Below are 21,737 nucleotides of genomic sequence, written 5' to 3' on the forward strand. Positions count from 1 at the left end.
AGCAGGATCTGAGTCTAGCCAAGACTGACCTGCACCTCACCTTATAGCTCAGGTTGGCTTTGAACTCATGGCAGTCCTCCTACCTCAGCTTCCCCAGTGTTGGGATTAGAGGATTGTGCCACCACACTCATCTTTTATGGGGGTTCTGGGGAAATGAACTTAGGTTCTCTTGTTTGCATGTCAAGCACTTTACTGACAGCTATCTCCCCAGATCCAGACATGGTGAAGTCTTTTATCTCACTTAAGCTTCACAAGCTTTTGAAGAAGCTGTTATAGTTTTCCAGGTTGGCTGATGAGACTGGACCTTCCAGAAGTGAATGAACAGGACCTTCACAGGTCATAAGAGTCAGGGCTGGAGTTAAATCCAGTTGGCTGGCCCTTGGCCTCTTTCCTAACTCTTCTGCTCCACTGTCTTCTCAACGATGCTCTCATGTCGTTTATACCTTGGGGTTTCTGAGTTGATGATGGGGTGCGTAGGGGAAGAGAAGTTAGAAAGCAGATGGAAGGAGGAAGGGGATGGCGGTTTTTTGGTGGAGCTGTCCGTGGTGCTGCCACCTCTCAACTTGGTATGGAGCTGAAGAGCCAATAGGAGATGGTGGTGGAGTGTGGCATGGGAAGCAGTGAGATGTGGTGGTGAATATTCTGCCAACGAAGAGGAATCAATATGCAGAGACTTCAAATTTGAGAGGCTCTGTGTTGAAGTAACTGGTGAGGCAGGGCCATGTGCTCAAGACTGTCTTGCAATTGTGTATATAACACACTGGTCGTCAATATCTGGTAACACATTAGCACCCATTAGTAAAAGTCAATAGTCACTGACTGAACCCTTCACTGCCATGATTACTCCCTCAGTCCTCTATCACATGCGCAGACCCTCCTATGATCCAAGAACTAAAGATTTAAGGCCGGATATAAAGTGGGCTTCAAGGACACTGCTTCAGCTTTGAGGCCAACTGGTACCCATTCTGAGAAATCCAGTGCCTGTATCTACCACTTGTTAAGTGTTTTAAACACTACTTATATCTGTTCCCATTTTACAGATAAACAAAATGAGGCTTTACAATCTGCCTGACATGTATCTATTAAAACTTGAAACCAGGGCTGGAGAGATGGCTTAGCGGTTAAGCGCTTGCCTGTGAAGCCTAAGGACCCCGGTTCAAGGCTCGGTTCCCCAGGTCCCACGTTAGCCAGATGCACAAGGGGGCGCACGCGTCTGGAGTTCGTTTGCAGAGGCTGGAAGCCCTGGCGTGCCCATTCTCTCTCTCTCCCTCTATCTGTCTTTCTCTCTGTCTGTCACTCTCAAATAAATAAATAAAACATTTAAAAAAATAAAAAAAGAATAAAACTTGAAACCAGGGCTGCAGAGATTGCTCAGTAAGGCACTTGCCTGCAAAGCCTAAAGACCTGGGTTTGATTCCCCAGTACCCATGTAAAGTCAGATACACAGTGGCACATGCCACTCTTCCCTGTCTTCTTCCTTCCCTCTCTTCCTCCCTCCCTCCCTCTCTCTCTCTTTGTGAATAAATGAATAAATTAAAATATTTTCAAAAGTAATAAAAGTTTAAAAATTGAAACCAGTAGTTGAAGCTTAGTATTTCCATATTAAATCTCATGTTCTTTTCCCTCTATTCCATTAGTACTGGTCAGTATGTCTTTCTAAGCTGCAGTATGGTAAAGGACAGCTATAGGGGAAAATTGTTTAGGGAAGCTAGGCCCTACTAGAAAAAAATTAGAAAAGTCCATGTTGGAGGGGTATAAGGAGATGATTCAACAGTTAAAGGTGGTTGCTTGCAAAGCCTGATGTCCTGGGTTTGATTACACAGAGCCCACATAAAGCCAGTTACACTATGTGGCAATGCATCTGGAGTTTGTTTGCAGTGGCAAGAGGCCCTCTACCCTGATGCATTCTCTCTCTCTCTCTCTCTTCTGTCAAATAGAGAAGCAAACATATTTTTCAAAAAGTTCAGAAAAGCACATATTGGTCCCAAGCACGTTGGAATTCTCTTATTTGAATTTGTGCCGTATGACAGCTATGATAGTTAATTTTCCTTGTCAACTTGACTTGATTTAGAATCTCCTGGGAGGCACACCTCTGAGTGTGTCTGTGAGGGTGTTTCTAGAGAAGACTGACTGAGGGGGAAGGGCTCACCTTGAATATGGTTGGCACTATCCCATGGGCTGGAGGGCCAGACTGACTAAAAGGGGGGAAGGAGAAAGGCAGCATTGCCCCTCCTCTGCTTCCTGGTCCATCAAGATGGGAAGAGTCCCAGGCACACCCTCCCCTGCCATGAGCTCTGCTGTGCTGCCCCCTCCCCCAGGACAGACAGCCCCTTCTCGAACCTGGGGCCAAAATAAACCCTTTTTTTTTTTTAATCAAGTATTTCATCATAGAAATGAGAAAAACAGGCTACCCCAAACTCCTCAAATTGTGGAGAAACAGCCCTTTTAACCATAAGCTCTGGAGCTGTCTGGATTATAGACTGGTCAGCAAGCAGAACACCGTCAGCCCCTTTCAGCTTCCTGTTCCTCAGTGCAGAAAGGCGGCCTCCTTGCTAGAGAAAAAGAGGAGGAAGGTGTGGAGAGTGTCCTGCAGAGAGCCTTGGAGCTGGGGTACAAGTGTCCAGGAAGCTGAATGACATATTTACAGAGACCTTCCACTTCAGGAGTCGTGTGTGTGTGTGTGTGTGTGTGTGTGTGTGTGTGTGTGTGTGTGTGTTGTAAGTTTATTGACTGCTTCACACATACTTGGTCACTCAATCTTCACATGGCCTTTGGGAAATTATCCCAGATAAAGCCAGCCATAGAGGCTGAAGTAAGAGGATTGCAAGTTTGAGTTCAGCCTGAGCTAGAAAAGAGACTCTCTCTCAAAACATACCAACAACAACAACAACAACAACAAGAAAAGCAGACAGAAAAGGAAACAGAGAAAGAGCGGGGGTGGGGGTGGGGGTGGGGGGAGAATTGTCCCCAATAAACATGAGGAAATTGAAGCAGAGTATGATCATGTGACTTTCTACACAGCCAGAAAAACAACAGTCATGATCAACCCCAGGCCTGCCTGATTTGCCAGTCCAGAATCATCTATTCCTGGCAGTGGATTGGGGCCATGATGAGAAGACCTTTAGAACAAAAACGTAGCAAGTATATTTGAACTTAGCAAGGACATTGAAACCGAAAGTGTGCTTTATCCCCCATTCCCAGCTTCCAGGCTAGCCTCTGTGGGTCCAGGGAGGACATGACCACCAGGACCCAACACCTGTTATCTCCCATAGGATCTAGGCTCCTGAGAAGGGGACTTCCAAAGCAAGCCTGGCTTTTGTTTCCTCCTCTTCATAACCAATCCCTAGCCATTTCTAACCTCTTTCTAAGCTATTCACTGTCCTGGGCAAAGTCCAGTAGGCAGGCCTCTCCCTGGGAGTTCCCTTCATGTCAGCTCAGGTCACTTCTGCAGAGCTTCCAAGAGGCAGTTAGAATCCTGTGGAAGCACAAGCCACAGGGCCCTGCTAATAGAAGGAATCATTTCCTTTCTTGTCTCAAACTACAAATACACCAAAGCATGAACAGACAAGGACTCTGGCGGGAGGCTCCCCCAGTGAGGAGACAAGTGTGTGCACAACTACTAGGAATTTTATTTCCTTCTCTGGGTTTTCTTACTGGATTCCTGAAGTCTCCAGCCAAACCTTGTTTCTACGGTCAGTGCTGTTAATTTCTCTTTTGGTCCGGAAACGAAAAGGTCCCTGTCTTTGTCCCCAAAGTCCAGCTGAGTCAGGCTAAGCATTTCAAAAAGAACTTGAGGAAAAACACAAAGCAACTCATTATAGAAACTCTAAACAACATAAAAGTCGTCATGTCCAAAGTACAGGTTTTCAGATTCTGAGAATCCCGTTAAAACCTGTGAAACGCTCAGTGAGTTTCACATTCCTTGATCCCAAGAAAATATCAGGCTTAATCTTGCTGGCATGACTTAACTGACCCCTTGGCCTGCCCCTTCTCTCCAGTCCTGCCTCCCTGCCCTGTCATCTCCCAAGATGACTCGGGTCACTTTGCCATCCCAGGCTACCCGAGTAGCTTTTTAAAAAATATATATATATTTTCAAATTTTTATTAATAGCTTCCAGGATTATAAACAAAAAATCCCATGGTAATACCCTCCCTCCCCCCTACCTTCAGCTTTTTACAAGCCAATCTCAACCCTTCAAAATGATAGTTTACTTTCTGGACTTAACTCTAGCCCTCTCCCCATAACCAGACCACACCCCTTTCACTCTGAGAAGAAATGGGCTCACTGTCTAGGCAACAAAGCATCTTTGACTGTGGAAGAATTGAAATCTTCAGGCTGGAGAGATGGCTTAGTGGTTAAGACTCCTAGCTGAGAACCCTAAGGACTCAGGATTGCTTCCCTCAAACCCATGTAAACCAGATGCACATGGTGCTGCGTGCGTCTGGAGTTCCTTTGCAGTGGCTACAGGCCCTGGTGTGCCCATTTTCATATATATAGCAGGTGAGCGTCGTAGCACACGCTTTTAATCCCAGCACTCGGGAGGCAGAGGTAGGAGGATCCCTGTGAGTTCGAGGCCACCCTGAGACTCCATAGTGAATTCCAGATCAGCCTGGGCTACAGCGAGAACCTGCCTCGATCAATCGATATATATATATCGAGAGAGAATTGAAATCTTGGAACCTTTGAAATCTTCGACTTTACCCGCCTAGTCTTCGCTCAGTGCTCACGCCAAACACATGAACAATTGGGCTTCCAAAACCCCTCATGCAGCCACTTCTTCAGACGTTAACTTCTTTTTTATTTGAGTGACAGAGAGAGAAAGAGGCAGAGAGAGAGAAAATGAGCATGCCTGGGGTAACGTGGGTCCTGGGGAAATCGAGCCTCGAACCAGGGTCCTTAGGCTTCCGAGGCCAGCGCTTAACCGCTAAACCATCTCTGCAGCCCCGGACATTGACTTCTGACTCCCTTCTAAAGGGTTAATTTATCTCGGCGACGGAGCAGAAGAAATGCTGATAGAGATCGTCGCGGACATCCTCTCTCCATGCCCGCTCGCCAGCGGAAGGAACCCCTTTACAAACGAGCTGCTTTGAAGAGGACGAGGCCAGCCCAGGGGACGGGGTTCTGACCCACGTGGGCCAGGCTGACGCCCCATGCGGAGATGGAGTCCAGCAAGCAGTCTCCTGCGGACTTGACCAGCGGCTGCGTGATGCTTGCTGGGCCGCCCTGACATCCGGGGCCTGTGCTCTCCATGCCCGGACTGGGACGAGACACGGTCGCTGCTAGAGAGAGAAAATCGGGGAACGGCGGGTATCAAATTTGCACGGCGGGATCCGGGGTGTCGCTTAGTGTTGTGGGGTGAGGGGCTTGCCTAGAATGCTTGAAGCCTTAGTTGATCCCTAACACCGAAAACGACTACAACAACCCCCCCTCCCAAAACACAACACAAAACAACATCTGGGAGGCGCATTCGCTTTCTATGACTCTTGGCTCCTGTGGGTTGCCGTCGTTGCCCTGGGATACCGAGAGACGCCCTGTCCTACGCGTCCCGTTTCTACGGAGACGCCTGCATGGCGGCTGTTTGAGTGCTGAGCGTTGGGTCCCGGCGAGCTAGCTGCAGGAAAGGGATCTGTACCGAGAGACCGCCTCCTCCGGGAAGTCGTGGCCAGGGTCCTCCCCGTGCCCTTCGCACATTCCGGGGGACCGAGATTTGGATGAGATTACTCAAGGAGAAGCAGCTCTAGGTATGCCGTTGATTTCCTAAGTATGCTTTGTTCTCTTTATTTTACCCGTTTCGTCTTCGGTTCCCTACAGTTATTCCATTGGTTACTTTGGGAGTATTGTGTGGGCGGAAATTATGCAAATAAAGAAAGTTTGGTGTTACAGAAACTTTTTCCTCTCGAGATAAGAAAGCTAGGAGAAACTGAAAAAACTAAAAACCCACGATTGCACCTTCTCTTCACAATTATTACAGAAATGTCGTTGGGAGAGGAGTGCATGCGAGTGTGGAAGTGGTGGTTGTTAGGTATAGTGACAGATTTTGAGTGCTTTTAGAAATCCCCTGTCCCTCTAAGGCTCCACTTTGACTGTCAAAAGGCCAGGACAATACCCATTTTACAGGCAAGGAGACTGAGGCTTGAGGAGACAGAAAATTTCGTCTATCCCTTGCTGAAACCTGCTTGCCCTTTCTACCCCATTGTCTCTATATATTCTGGGCACTCTCTGTGATAGATCAATGTGTTGAGTGGAGACTTTCAGGGGCCTAAGGCAGGAGCTCTCTGTTGAATCTCTGAAGTCATGGACATTAATGAATAGGGGGCAGGATGTGGAAGGCAGCCAGCAGCAGAAAAGTAACATATCTCTCCTCTTAGCCACTTCAGCTTGTATTTCTTGGGTTCTGTCTGAACATCCATCTTATAACTGGAGGTCGGAGGAGCCTTGCCTGTCTTGTCTCCTGTCTAGAACAGTGCCTATGTAATAGGCACTCAGTAAATGCTTTCTGAATGAACGAATGAATGAGAGCATGAGAAAGGGAATGTGAGACTCAGTGAGCTGGGATTAAAGGTGTGCACCACCACACCTGGCTTCATTTGCCACTTTTTTTGTTGTTGCTGTTTTTTTTTTTTTTTTTTTTGAGGTAGGGTCTCACTGTAGCTCAGGCTGACCTGGAATCCACTATGTAGTCTCAGGATGGCCTCGAACTCATGGTGCTCCTCCTACCTCTGCCTCCCGAGTGCTGGGATTAAAGGCCACACCTGGCTTTCATTTACCTCTTTTTATTTCCCAGTATTAGAGCAATGCTGTCCATGTTAAGTCACTAGGCAAATGTAGCTATTAAGTGCTTAAAGTATAGGCAGGCTCAACAGAGATGAACTGTGAGTATAATATGAGCACCTAATTTCAAATTCAGGACAAAAAGAATGTGAAATATCTTATTAATTAATAATTTAATGTCAATTAAGTATTAAGTGATAGTGTTTTACATAGTGAGTTCCATAAAATAATATATATGATATTCATTAATAATATATATTCATTTCACCTATTTCCTTCTACTTTTTAAATGTAGCTACTAGATCTTTATTTAGTATTTGTAAAAATATTTACTTGAGAGAGAGAGCACACCAGGGCCTCCTACCACTGCAAACTCCAGATGCATGTACCACTTTGTGCATCTGGCTTTATGTGGGTACTGAGGAATTGAACCTGGGTTGTCAGGCTTTGCCGAAAAGTATCTTTAACTGCTGAGCCATCTCTCTAGCCTGCTACTAGACATTTTCAAAAGTCTCTATTTATTGTGTTGGAGAGATGGCTTAGCAGTTAATCCATCTGGAGTTTGTTTGCAGCAGCTAGAGGCCCTGGCATGCCCATTCTCTCTCTGTATCTGACTCTCAATCAATCAAACAAACAAATTAATTAATTAAAATATTTATTTATTTGCCAGTAGAGAGATAGAGAGGGACAGAGAATGGGTACACAAGGGACTCTTGCCATTGCAAACAGACTCCAGATGCATGTGCCACTGTCGGTATCTGGCTTTATGTGGGCACTGGAGAATCGAACTTGGGCCAGCAGGTTTTGCAAAGTGTTATTACCTGCTGAGCCCAGTCTCTGGACATGTTTAAATAACATGGTGTTTGTATGAACTAGGAATGGGCAAAGCCATGTTTGGTGACTTTGTGGATGAAGGCTGCATGTGAATGGAAAGAATGAAAGTGATGCGTTTTGAGGTGGATCATTTCAGAGGTCTGCAAACCTCTCCTGCATATGCCTGAGCATGGCTGGCCACAGTTGGAGCATCTGAGTGTGGAAACTGCTAGCCTCCTTAATAGACATACTTGAATGTGCAGGCTTAAAAGAAGCCTGCTAAAAGAAATGGGGATTTGAGGTGATAGAGCCAGAGTATAAGACTCTTTGTTCCTATTCCAGCAAGGACAAATAACCTTTTTTTTGTTGTTGTTGTTGTTTATTTTCGAGGTAGGGTCTCACTCTAGCTCAGGATGACCTAGAATTCACTGTGTAGTCTCAGGGTGGCCTCGAACTGCAAAGCAGGCTCTCTCTTTCATCTCTGTGTTGTCCATGACAAGCCTCCCCCTCAACTCACTGTCTTCCTCCAAGCTCCGGACTCACATGACTCTTCCTGGCTTAACAGTTTTGAATTTATATTCCAGGTGCCCAATGCTCACCCAAGCAAGTCCAAACTCTGTCACAAGGCCCCGAAACTATGTGGCCTCTACTGTAAACTCTGGAGGATCATGTCTGAGTGCCAGCACGATGCCTGTGCCCACCATCAACAGCAGCAGTGGGGCCATGAGTGCCGACAGCAGCAGCAGTGTCCAGGTGAGGACTTGGCCAGGGCGGGCAGAGCAGGGCGTGGCTGGGTCAAGTGGGGACATGGTGGCGGGGCAGTGGAGTGGGAGTCTGGGTATGCACAGTCTTCCATCTACACCCCAGTGGCAGCCCCTGCCTAGGTGGAGCGCCGACTGACTGGTGGCAGCAAGCACGCAATAATAGGGGAGCTCCAGGGAGGGCCAAGATGGAGGCTGGGTGGGTAGACAGCATTTCTGTGCTTATTGTTATTTATTTGTTTGTTTGTTTTTTGTTGTCGTTTTTCAAGGTAGGGTCTCACTGTAGACCAGGCTGACCTGGAATTCACTATGTACTCTCAGGCTGGCCTCGAATTCATGGCCATCCTCCTACCTCTGCCTCCCGAGTGCTGGGATTAAAGGCGTGCGCCACCACACCTGGCTGTAGACAGCATTCCTCTCTCCCATCAGGAAGCACTTTTCGCCTTGACCCCTGGGATTTTGTGTTTGACCAACATGTGGATGTTATTTACTCTTTGTAACTCTTTCTGTCTGTGTGTGACACTACCTAGGGGCATGAGTATGTGCTTAGTGCAATGTGTCTGTTACATGTGGGGTGGTGCAGTGTGTCTGAGTAGGGGTGATACCTTTCTCCTTACATGTGATGTGCATTGTACCCAGGGACCCATGGAAGATGAGTCTCCCTTCCGTTGGGCCTGCTTGCGTCCTTCCCTTCTGTGCTGTGAGCTGAGAGGAGATTGAGAGGAAGGGAGAAGCCAGATGTTTTCCTTCTTCTCTTATTAGAGAGAAAGACAGAGGGGGGGGGGAGGGAGAGAGAGAGAGAGAATGGGTGCACCGGGACCTCTAGACACTGCAAACGAACTCCAGATGCATGTGCCACCTTGTGCATCTGGCTTACATGGGTTCTGAGGAAGTGAACTGGGGCCTTAGGCTTCGCAGGTAAGTGCCTTAACTGCTAAGGCATCTCTCCAGCCTCTTCACTGGATGGTGTACTCACCAGTAGCTGCACCTCCCCATTGCTCCTCTTCCCCCCAGACAGACCACAGGGCTGCAATGTCCCCTCCCTTCATTCATGTATGTATGTATGTATGTATGTATGTATGTATGTATGTGTATATGCCTATCTAGCTCTCTATAATTTTCATTAGTGTATCTTCACTGTCTGTTGTACTGCATTACATAAGGACATTTTCATACTAGTATATAATATCCCTCCCCTTCACTTTCTCCTTCCTCCCTTTCCCATTAGTCCCCTTTGTTCCCCTCAACAGTTTCACTTCTACTTTCATGTCATACATACATGATTTTATGCATCTCTATATATCTAGGATCCACAAAAGAGAGAAAATATGACTGTCTTGTCTTTCTGAGACTGGCTTGATTCACTTGATATGATCATCTTCAGTTACATCCATTTTCCTGCAGATGACATGACTTAGTTCCTTAGGACAAAAAAACGTCCATTATAGTCTGGGGGTGTAGGTCTGTTGGTAGAGTACTTCCTGAAAATGCACAGAGTCTTGGGTTCACGTCTAACATATCTAAGCAGGCATGGTGGGGCTTTCCTGTAACCTCAGCATGTAGGAGCTGGAGACATAAGGAGCAGAAGTTCAAGATCATTCTTCGCTACAAGTGATTTTGAGTCCAGCTTGAGATATATGAGATCCTGTCCATAAACAAAACAAAACAAAATTCATCATATATATATGCACACCCACACATTTTATTTATCCACTCCTTTGTCGATGTGCTCTGAGTTAATTCTACAACTTAGGTCTTGTGAACAGTGCTGCAATAAACATTGAAGTGCAAGCATATCTGTGATAGGTTGACTTGGAATCCTTTGCCTATACACCTGCAAGTGGTACGGCTGGGACATGTGGTAGATAGTTTTAGTTTGTGTATGTGTATGTGGGTATTGTTCCTCAGGCAACTGAGCTAGCTATCCCTCAGCCCCTATCTTTAGTTTTAGTTTAACTTTTTTTGTTGTTGTTGTTTTGTTTTGGGAAATCTCCACTGATTTCTATAGCATCTGGACTAGTTTGCAGTCCCAGTGGCAGTCCAGGAGGGTTCCCTTTTGTCCTCAGCCTCAGCTGCATCTGTTATGGTGGCCACATCACCATGTTGCTAATCCTAGGATTACCTACTCACCCTGTGAACTAGACAGTCCAGTCCCTATTTTCTTTTCTTTTCTTTTTTCAAGGTAGGATCTCACTTTAGCTCAGGCTGTCCTGGAATTCACTGTGTAGTCTCAGGGTGGCCTCCAACTTACAGTGATCTTCCTACCTGTGCCTCCTGAGTGCTGTGATTAAAGGCATGCGCCACCATGCCTGGCTACAGTCCCTGTTTTAAACACAAGGGTGTCACCTGTTTTTCTGGCTGGATCCTGACTGATGCACTAACTGCTACTTATGGTCCATTATCATTCATGTCACTTTTCATCTATGGGCAGTCCAGAAAAGAATATATCACACTGGCCATCCAGCCCTCTTGGTGAATGCTGAAAGTGAGACTGTAAGCTCTTAGAGAGGGTTTGGAAGTGTTGTTCGCCATTGTAGCAGCATCTAGCATACCATCTGGCACATGAAAGGTAGTGAAGAAATATTTGTTGAATGAGTGACTTCATCCTGTGTTTTTCAACAGGGGACAAGCAATACTGGCTTAAAGATGAAACAGCTATGAGTTGAGTGCTTATGGCAAGGGCCATGGTAGGAAGATGTGTCTGCTTCATCTTCCCTCCTCCACTTTATTGTCTCAGGCAGGAATGGGAGGCACCACCCCTCTCCCTTCTCAGATAGGCAAGTGGCCTTTTCAGTCTATGAAGGATTCTTCACTATGGACAAGGAAACATGGGCACACTAAGTTTTTGAGTGATTTCAGGAGGCATGGCTAGAGTTTGTTCTCAGGCAATGGGCTTCTTCCTCTGCTTCAGAGGGGTAGGAGAGGAGTTGTGGTGTGCCCAGAGATCTGGAAAAGGGCCTTAGATAGAACATTCCAGCTAGGAGAGCCTCCTATAGTTCAGGGCAGGATGGGGAAGAAGAAGAGGAGGAGAGGGAGGAGGAGGAGAAGGAGGAGGGGAAGGAGAAAGAAAAGACAGCTGCCTAGACCTGCCCTGCCCCGGGACAGAGCACTGCATTTGTGTAGCTGATAGAGTGGCTAGGTAGGAAGGCCTGGGCCTCTTATGGGCAAACTTCCAGTGATCTTGGAACATTGTCCATCTCCAAGGTCTGCCTTTTCTTCAACCCTGTCACTCTGTAAAAGCCCTAGAGTGAAAGATATTCCTCCTTCCTCCCTCCCTCCCTTCCTTCTTTCCTTCATTCCTCCCTCCCTCCCTTTCTGCCTTTCCTTCCCCTCCCTCCCTTCCTTCCTTCCTTCCTTCCTTCCTTCCTTCCTTCCTTCCTTCCTTCCTTCCTTCCTTCCTTCTCTTTCTTTCTTTTCTTTCTTTCTTTCTTTCTTTCTTTCTTTCTTTCTTTCTTTCTTTCTTTCTTTCTTTCTTTCGGTTTTTGAAGCAGGATCTCATTCTAGCTCATGCTGACATGGAACTCACTCCATAGCTCCAGGCTGGCCTCAAACTAACTCATGGCGATCCTCCTACCTCAGCCTCCCACGTGGTGTAATTAAAGGCATGTGCCACCACACCCAGATGAGACGCTGTTATTTCTTATGTGCTGAAGTCAGGAATGGAGGTAGGGGAATCTTTGCTCATTATTGGAGTCTTTATATCCTGTTGCTACTCATGCAATCTTCCTTTGTCCCTTCTCCCTGCTACCTGAACAGGTTGCCAGCCTCCTGGATGCTCAGGGGTGCTTCTCACAGAAGCAGGAAAGAATGAAGAAGAGAGTCATGTGGGGCATTGAGGTCGCCGAGGAGCTGCAATGGAAAGGCTGGGAGCTGGGAAAGGAGACTACAAGGAACTTGGTTCTGAAAAACCTCTCCTTAAAAATCCAGAAGATGAAGTACAGGTACCAGAAGAGGGACCAGGGACCCAGCCTCTGAACCCTCAACCCCCCCAAAGTGGGCTCTCTTTAATTTTTAATTTTCTTATTTGCAAGGAGAGAGAGAGAGAGAGAGAGAGAGAGAGAGAGAGAGAATGAATATGGCATGCCAGGGCCTCCAGCCACTGCAAACAAACTCCAAATGCATGTACTACTTTGTGCATCTGGCTTTACATGGGTACTGGGGAATCAAACCCTGGTCCCTAGGCTTTGCAGGCAAGCACCTTAACCTCTGAACAATCTCTCCAGCCCCAAGAGTTTCCATTTTTCTATGCTGTTATCATAAGTGCTATCATCAAGTTTGAAAATATTTGTCAGGGGTCTGGAGAGATGGTTCACTGGTTAAAGCAGTTGCTTGCAAAGCCTGATGACCTGGTTTTGATTCCTCACTACCCACATAAAGCCAGTTGCACAAAGTAGCCCATGTATTTGAAGGTCATTTGCAGTGATAGGAAGCCCTGTCTCTGCCTTTTGTTCTTTTTTTTGAGGTAGGGTCTCACTCTATCTAGCCCAGGATGACCCAGGCACTCACTCTGTAGTCCCAGACTGGTCTTGAACTTGTAGTGATCTTCCTACTTCTGCCTTCTCTGCATTCCTCTCTCTCTCTCTGTCTCAAATAAATAAATAATTTTTTAAAGATATTTTAAAAATACTTGAGCCGGGCGTGGTGGCGCACGCCTTTAATCCCAGCACTCGGGAGGCAGAGGTAGGAGGATCGCCGAGAGTTCGAGGCCACCCTGAGACTACATAGTGAATTCCAGGTCAGCCTGAGCCAGAGTGAGACCCTACCTCGAAAAAAAAAAAACAAAAAAAACCTTGGGGCCAGATAGATGGCTTAGTGGTTAAGGCGCTTGCCTTTGAAGCCCAAGAACCCATATTTGATCTCTCTTCAGATCCTATGTAAGCCAGACACACAAAGATGAGGCAGGCACAAGGCCGTACATGCCCACTAGGTGGCACAAGTGTCTGGAGTTGTATTGCATTGGCTGAGGCCCTGGTGCAACAATTTTCCCTCCCCCCCCCCTCTCTCTCTCTCTCTCTCTCAAATAAAAAAAAGGAATAAAAGAAAATGTTTGTTGTGGCTTTAATTTAATCTGTTGTTACTGATTTTCTGAAGGACTACTCAGTGAGGCTAAGTATCTTTGCATAGACTTGTGACCATTTGCATTTTTGCAATTGTCAGGCTAACATTGTAGTCAGTACCCACTTTCCTATTACATCATTTTAAAAAACATTTTTATTTGCATATTTGCAAGCAGAGAAAGATAGAAGATAGATAGACAGAGAGAATGGGCACACCAGGGCCTCCAGACACATGCACCACCCTGTGCATCTTGCTTTATGTAGGTACTGGGGAATCAAGCCCTGGTCCTTAGGCTTTGTTGGCAAGCACCTTAACTGCTGAAGCATCTCTCCAGCCCCTTGATTTTTTTGAGAAAGGGTTTCTCTATGTATCACAAGCTGGCCTCAAATTCATAATCCTTCTGCCTCTATTTCCCAAGTGCTGGGATTACAAGCATGTGCCACCATGTCCAGCTATATGTGATATATATACATATGTATGTATATGTATATGTTTTTCAAGGTTGGGTCTCACAGTAGCCCAGGCTGAGCTGGAATTCATCATGTAGTCTCAGAGTGGCCTTGAACTCATAGCAATCCTCCTACCTCTGCTTCCCAAGTGCTGGGATTAAAGGCGTGCACCGCCATGCCTGGCTTCATATGTGATATATTTTAAAGTTGTTTTCATTTTTTCTTGTTTTCTCCTAGTTTTTTGAATGGTGCTAATTTTTTTTCTTGTTTTTTTTTGTTTTCTGGAGTAGGGTCTCACTCTGGTTCAGGCTGACCTGGAATTAACTATGTAGACTCAGGGTGGCCTCGAACTCTCAGCAATCCTCCAACCTCTGCCACCTGAGTGCTGGGTTTAAAGGCATGTGCCACCACACCCAGCCTTGAATGGTGCTAATTTTTATGTGGATATTTTACCCAGCAACCTTGGAAAAGCCTTTCATTAAACCTAATAATTGATTTGTCCTTTTTGTTTTCCTCTCACATGCACATTTGTATTTTATATGGAAAATGGCATCTTTCTTTCTTCCCTTCCAGTTATTATGCCTCTTCTTGCTTTGTGTTTCCTTACTATGCTGCTAAATATGAAAGTTTTGGAGCAGAAGTGTTAGAGAAGACAACCTTGTTAGTTCTTGGGTTCAACATGAAAGATTCTAATGTATGGCTATTAAGTTGAATGTTCCCTGTAGAGTTTTGCTTTCATTTTGTAGACTTTATCAGGTTAAGGAAATTTTCTGTTGTTTGTTTGTTTTGGATACAGGGTCTCATGTAGCCCAGTCTATCCTCAAACTTACTATGTAGACAAGACTGGCCTTAAACTTTTGGTCTTCATGCCTCCACTTTCCAAACACTGAGATTACAGGCATGAGCTACCACACCTGGCTAAGGAAGTTTTCTTCTAAACCTTTCCTACTTCACAGATAGTTTTTTCTCATAAACACACATTAAAGAATTCCTTCCTCCCACTCTCCCATCCTCCCATTTTCCCTACTTCCCTCCCTTTCTTCCTTTCTCCCTTCCTTCCTTTGTTCTTTCCCTCCCTCCTTCCTTTCCTTTCTTCCTCTCCTCCCTCCTTCCTTCCCTTCTTCCTTCCTTTTCTCCTTCATTCTCTCCCTCCTTCCTTTCTTACTTCCTTCCCTCCCTCCTTTCTTCCTTTCCTCCTTCGCTTATTTCTTTCGTATGTTTTGTTTTTAAGACAGAGTCTTTTGTGTTGCTTTGCCTGGCCAAGAACTTGCTATGTAACCCAGGCTGGCTTTGAACTCTGGTGATCCTCTTGCCTTAGCCTCCCACATGGAGGTATAAAAGGTGTGAGCCCCCATGCCTGGCTATGTTTTTCTAACATTTTAATTGAGATTATGATATTTCAATTTGTTTTTCTCTTTTATTAAAATGGTAGATTATGTTAACTAATTTGTTAAGTAATTTTCTATGTTAAACTAAACCATGTATCCCTGGAATAATCCCAAATTGACCATGACTGAGTATGCTTTTTGTACTTTGCTAAATTCTCTCTCTCTCTCTCTCTGTTTTTTTTGTTTTGTTTTGTTTTTTGTTTTTTTTTTTTTCCCAAGGCAGGGTTTCACTGTAGCTCAGGTTGACCTGGAATTCACTATGTAGTCTCAGGATGGCCTCAAACTCACTGCAGTCCTCCTACCCTCTGCCTCATGAGTGCTGGGTTTAAAGGTGTGCACCACCACGCCCTGCCCTTTTTGCTTATATTTTGTTTCTGGCTAAGATTGGCCTTTAGCTTCCTTTCTTCTGACTTCTCCTATCAGCCTCTGGTAATAGCACATGGTGATTTCAAAGAAGATGCAGAGTGTTCTCTTATTTTTATTATCTGGGTGAGTCTAAGACTGGAGTAGTTTTTCCTCCAGTGCTTGGTAGGACTTGCAGTGAGTTGAAGCTATCTGGCTTTGAATTTTCTTTGTGGGAAGATTTTTTTGCTTGTCTTCTCCATTTCTTTGATGATTTTAAGTAGAATGATTGTAACATTCATTGCCTAATTCTTTTTTTTTTCAGTTTCTTTTTTAATTAACAACTCCCATGATTGTAAACAATATCCCATGGTAATGCCCTCTCTCCCCCCACTTTCCCCTTCAAAACTCCATTCTCCATCATATCCCCTCCCTCTCTCAGTCAGTCTCTCTTTTATTTTGATGTCATGATTTCTCCTCCTCTTATAATGGTCTTGTGCAGGTAGTGTCAGATACTGTGAAGTCATGGATATCCAGGCTATTTTGTGTCTGGGGAGCAGGTTGTAAGGAGCCCTACTCTTTCTTTGGCTCTTACATTCTTTCCACTACCTCTTCCGCAATAGACCCTGAGCCTTGGAAGGTGTGACAGAGATATTGCAGTACTGAGCACTCCTGTCACTTCTTCCCAGCACCATGATGCCTTCTGAGTCATCCCAAGGTCACTGCCATCTGAAAAGAGAAGATTCTCTACCAAAAGTGAGAGTAGCATTACTATATGACTATAAATGTTGAAAGAAGTGCTTTCTGGGCAGTTTGGTATATAGATATACATTTAGGCAGTCATTGTCTAATTCTTGAGCAAGTTTGATAGGTTGTATTTTCCTAGAATGCACTTATTTGTACATGGGTGCTGAGTTGTTGACAACATTGTATTCTTGTTTAATGCCTGTGCTGTCACCTGCCCTGGGACCTGCTGCTCTGTGTCTCTGGCACTTCCTTTCCCAGCCTTGCTTCCCTGGCTGACTGCTCAGGGATTCTGTTAGGACAGGGTGAACGGTCCTTCCAGTCCCCATAGCCATCATGTTAGCAGAGATACAAACCTGTCTCCCAGGCTAAACATGGTGGCACAGACGTGTAATCCTTGCAGTTGGGAGGTGGAGACAGGGGGGTTAAGAGTTCAAGGTCAGCTTTGGCTACATGAGACCCTGTCTCAAGGACAAACAAATAAAAAATGAGCTGAGGAGATGGCTCAGTCAGCAAGATTTTGTCTCACAAGTTTGCAGGCCTGAGCTTCATCCCCAGCAGCTATGTAAACTCCTGGGTGTGGGGGTGTGCATCTGTAACCCCAGTGCTGGGGAGGCAGACACAGGTGGATTCCTGGAGCTTGTGGGCCAGCTAGTCTGGCCTATTCATTGAGCTCCATGCCAGTGAGAGTCCCTGTGTAAAAGGAGGTGGATAGCATATGTGAGAACACCTGAGGATACCTTATGGCCTCCTTGGGCACATGCACCCCACTTTGGCAAGTGAAGAACTGGAAGGAATAGGAAAAGTAGGGGAGCTAGGTGTTACAGTCAGCTCCTCGTTGCTGGATAAACATCCAGCCAGAAGCAGCTTACAGGAGGAAAGGGTTTACTTCAGGCTTGCAGAGTGCAGGGGACACACCATCAATGTGGGAAGAAGCCAGCTCCCTTATATTGATCCAAACAGACAGACGCCCACAGCCAGAGCTCCAACTGCTCTCTACGTACGGTAGGGACAGACTTCAAGATCCGCCCCCAGCGACATGTATCTTCCCTAGTAGGGCTGTGCCCACGAGAGACTCAAAATTCAGGCCTGAGTCTATGGGACCAGACACTGGGCACAGTGGCACACACCTGGAGTACCAGGAGTTCCAGGCCAGTGTCACCTCCATACTGACTCTAAGGCTAGCTTGTGCTTCATGAGAGCCTATTTAAAAAAAAACAAAAGGGCTGGAGAGATGGCTTAGCGGTTAAGCGCTTGCCTGTGAAGCCTAAGGACCCCGGTTCGAGGCTCGGTTCCCCAGGTCCCACGTTAGCCAGATGCACAAGGGGGCGCCCGCGTCTGGAGTTCGTTTGCAGAGGCTGGAAGCCCTGGCGCGCCCATTCTCTCTCTCTCTCCCTCCATCTGTCCTTCTCTCTGTGTCTGTTGCTCTCAAATAAATAAATTAATTAATTAAATTAAAAAAATAAATAAAATTAAAAAAATATTTTAAAAAATAAAAAAAATTAAAAAAAAACACTTTATTTCTTTGAGAGAGAGAATGGGCATGCCAGGGCCTTCAGCCACTGCAAGTACACTCCAGATGCATGTGCCCCCTTGTGCATCTGGCTTACTTGGGTCCTGGGGAATTCAACCTGGGTTCTTTGGCTTCACAGGCAAGTGCCCTAACCACTAAGCCATCGCTCTAGCCTGAGAGCCTATTTTTAAAAATCATACATGTGTTTTGTGTGTGTGTGCGTGCATGTGTGTATGTGTACCTGGGCCCCTCAGCTCTGCTGGTGATTTGGAGCCCAGATTGGAAGTGCTCATCTCCTGGCTTTTTGCCACAGGCCTCCCAAGACCAAGTTCTTCTTTACCATCATCCCTCAGCCCATCTTCCTGAGCCCAGGCATCACCCTCACACTCCCCGTCATCTTCCGGCCGCTGGAGGAGGTGAGGTCTGCCCGACAAGCAATGGAGTGTGAGACGGGATATGAAAGCAAAGACTTCAGAATTGCAGGCAGGATGGGGAGCAAGGATCCCCCCAACCCACCCATATGCTCCGCCAGCTCTGGCAAAAACTCCAGCTCAGAAAGACCTCAGGAGGGGCTTATACTTCGATCTCATTCAGTAGAGGGGTGATATCAGTGACTGCCAAAAAGCCCTAATCCATGGGGTCTTTTCAGTCTCTGCAGATTTTCCCAAAATTGTTTGTAAAACTTTCCTTTCTTTGAGACTTACTATGTTGAGCCACAGTTGCCCTATGTTGCCTAGGTTTGACTCAAACCCCTAGGCTGACATAACCCTCCTACCCCAGCCTCCTGAGCAACTGTGATTATAGGCACATGCCATTACATCTGGCTCCTTAAAATTCCTTGTTCCCTACAAAACAGGTCTTCATCTCTGAGATCAAAGTATAAGAGTTCTGGAAGGGACTGGAGAGATGACTTAGTGCTTAAGGCACTTGCCTGTGAAGCTAAAGGACCCAACCAAAGGGGGCACATACTCTAGAGTTGGTTTGCAGTGGCTAGAGGCCTTGCTGTGCCCATTTTTTTCTCTCCTTGTAAATAAAACAAAATAAAAATTCCTTTAAAAAAGAGTTTTGGAAAGGGCTAGAGATGGCTCAGCAGTTAAGGTGCTTCTCTTCAACACCTAATGACGTGGGTTCAATTCCCCAGTACCCATGAAAGCCAGATTCACAAAATCACACGTGTTTCTGGAGTTCATTTGCAGTGGCTAGAGACCCTGGCATACCTGTATTCTCTCTTTCTCTCTGTGTCCATATCTCTCTGCTTGCAAATAAATAAAATATTTTAAAAAGCATTGCATTTAAAAAAAGAGTTTGGTGGGCTGGAGAGATAGCTTAGCGGTTAAGTGCTTGCCTGTGAAGCCTAAGGACCCCAGTTCAAGGCTCCATTCCCCAGGACCCACATTAGCCACATGCACAAGGGGGCGCACGTGCCTGAAGTTTGTTTGCAGCAGCTGGAGGCTAACAAAAAGTTAAAAAAAAAAAAAAAGAGTTCTGGAAACTGATCATCTCCTCAGACTGACACAGTGGTTCACAGCCCAGCCCACCTGCCGGGGGTTGTGGATGGGATGTGTGGTCCATGAGTGTCACCTGGGCACCATTGGCTGTGACTGTCCCGCCCCCTTCATCGTACCTGCAGAAGGAGTACGTGGACCAGCTATGGTTTGAGAAAGAAGAGGGGATGTTCTGTGTGGCCCTCAGGGCCACCTTGCCCTGCCACAAGCTAATGTGCCCACCATCCCTGAAGCTGCCCATGTGTGCCATCGGGGACGCAGTGGATGCCTGGTTCTGCCTGAAAAATGTGGGGTAAGGGGAGAGGCTGCGACTCCAGGGTAGTAAGAGCAAGTCCTGGGAGGAAGGGTGTGGGGAGCAGGGGACAGCAGCATCCCCTGGTGGGGAGCAGAGAGAGCCCGACAGCCTTCACTTGGCTGAGTCGGGAGCGGGTTGAGGAGTGCTGTGGCTCTGACCCAACCCCTTTGTACCCAGGGACCTACCCACCTTCTTTGCCTGGGAGGTCCCAAGCCCTTTCCAGATACTTCCCACCACGGGGTTACTGGAGCCAAACCTGACCTGCAAGATCAAAGTGACCTTTCAGCCTGTCAAAGCTGTCGTCCACGAAGTCGAGGCCACGTGCTGGTATGGGGAGGGCTGCAAGCAGAAGAGCAGCATCCAGCTTCAGGCTGTAGGTACGACGTGCCCCCACCTGTCCCTGGGACCCTGCTGCTGCCTCCCAAGTCCCCAGTGTTCCCCACAGACCCCTGCCAGCCGCTCATCCTCCCCCTGCCCCAATCTTTACCTCCCATCATGTCACTGACTCTTCTTTCTCTGGGGACTCACCTCTTTCTTTCTTTCTTTTTTCCCCCTGAAGTAGGGTGTCAACCTACCCCAGGCTGACCTGGAATTCACTATGTAGTCTCAGGGTGGCCGGGAACTCACGGCGTTCCTCCCACCTCTGCCTCCCAAGTGCTGGGATTAAAGGCGTGCGTCACCATGCCCAGCCGGGACACGTACTTTCTAAGGGCTGGTCAGTTGGGGCAAGCGAGGTCCCTATGTCTCACCCATCCCTACCACAGCTAAGTGTGCCCAGCTGCTGGTGAGCATAAAGCGTAAGCTGCCAGAGGACCAGGATGCCGAGGGCTTGCAAAAGGTGCTGCACTTCGGCTCCGTTGCTGTGGGCTGCGTATCTGAGAGGCAGATCCAGCTGTACAACCCGACTGGGGTACGTGCAGCACTGGCGAGGGGGCAGCTTGCCCACGTCTGCGGATGCGCATGCGTTTCAACAGGTGCTCCTCTCCTCTCAGCTGGGACTTGCCTCTGGTGTCCTGGGTCCCCTGAAACAACAACCTCTAGAGCTAACTTTTACCCCATGTCTAGCTCTGACAGTGTCTTTTTTAAAATTAGCTTATTTGAGAGAGAGAGAATGAGAATGGGCACTCCAAAGCCTGTAGCCACTGCAAGCAAACTCCAGACGCATGCGCCACCTTGTGCATCTGGCTTATGTGGCTTCTGGAGAGTCAAACCTAGGGTCCTTTGGCTTTGCAGGCCAGCACCTTAACCACTAAGTGTGACAGTATCTTTGGGTAAAGAAAAAGATGCTCTCCTCTGGGAAGCCCCCAGAAATGGCATACATCTTGGCTCTTTCCTCCGGGTGGAAGCAGTATTACTGGCCAGTGGACCGAGGGTTCTGGGTTCTGGTTTTGTTTTGTTTTGTTTTGTTTTTGTGTATGTTTGTTTGTTATTTCAAGGTAGGTTTTACTCTAGCCCAGGCTGACCAGGAATTCATTATGTAGTCTCAGGGTGGCCTAGAACACGTGGCAATCCTCCTACCTCAGCCTCCAAGGTGTGCACCACCACGCCCAGCTCCCATCTGGGTTCTTTTGATGTTGTTGTTCTTTATTTATTTACTGGAGAGAGAAGAAGAGAGAGAGAGGCAGACAGAGAGAGAAAGAAGGGGCATGCCAGGGCCTCCAGCCACTGCAAACTCCAGACGCGTGTGCTACCTTGTGCAGCTGGCTTACATGGGCACTGGAAAATCAAACTTGGGTCCTTACACTTCACAGGCAAGCACCGTACCAGCTAAGCCATCTCTTCAGTCCCTACTTGGGTTCTTGATGCAGGCTGCCCAAACCTGTGGCCTGGCTCTTCACCCTCCTACCTGGCCCCACAGGTCAACGCCCCCTTCAGGATTGAAATGGCTCCAGACATGCAGGCCAAAGACCAGATCTTTTGGTGCTCCGTAAACCATGGCGTTGTACCCCCAGGAGAGAAGAAATGTGTGTCAGTGTTCTTCCACCCCAAGACCCTGGACTACAGAACCATAGAGTACTTCTCCGTCATGCCTTCTGGCTCTGCCTCCCAAACCACGGTCCAAGTTGTTGGTTTCTGTCGAGGTACTGAACAGCCCAA

The 21,737-nt window shown here is 46.9% G+C and overlaps 1 protein-coding gene across 1 annotated transcript in view; it reads left to right on the forward strand.

Annotated features, from left to right (window-relative positions):
* Positions 1-5,043: 5,043 nt before the first annotated feature.
* Cfap65 (cilia and flagella associated protein 65) overlaps positions 5,044-21,737 on the forward strand; it is a 47,753-nt gene continuing 31,059 nt past the window's right edge. Inside the window, exons 1-8 of the mRNA XM_004662835.2 lie at positions 5,044-5,742; positions 8,170-8,338; positions 12,103-12,287; positions 18,154-18,256; positions 19,471-19,637; positions 19,818-20,017; positions 20,405-20,550; positions 21,499-21,721. Of these exons, the coding sequence (XP_004662892.2) occupies positions 8,177-8,338; positions 12,103-12,287; positions 18,154-18,256; positions 19,471-19,637; positions 19,818-20,017; positions 20,405-20,550; positions 21,499-21,721 (1,186 nt within the window). The 5' untranslated portion in view covers positions 5,044-5,742; positions 8,170-8,176. The remainder of the gene's footprint in view (positions 5,743-8,169; positions 8,339-12,102; positions 12,288-18,153; positions 18,257-19,470; positions 19,638-19,817; positions 20,018-20,404; positions 20,551-21,498; positions 21,722-21,737) is intronic.

The sequence above is a fragment of the Jaculus jaculus genome, chromosome 4 (assembly GCF_020740685.1).
Source record: "Jaculus jaculus isolate mJacJac1 chromosome 4, mJacJac1.mat.Y.cur, whole genome shotgun sequence".
NCBI classification, from domain to species: domain Eukaryota; kingdom Metazoa; phylum Chordata; class Mammalia; order Rodentia; family Dipodidae; genus Jaculus; species Jaculus jaculus.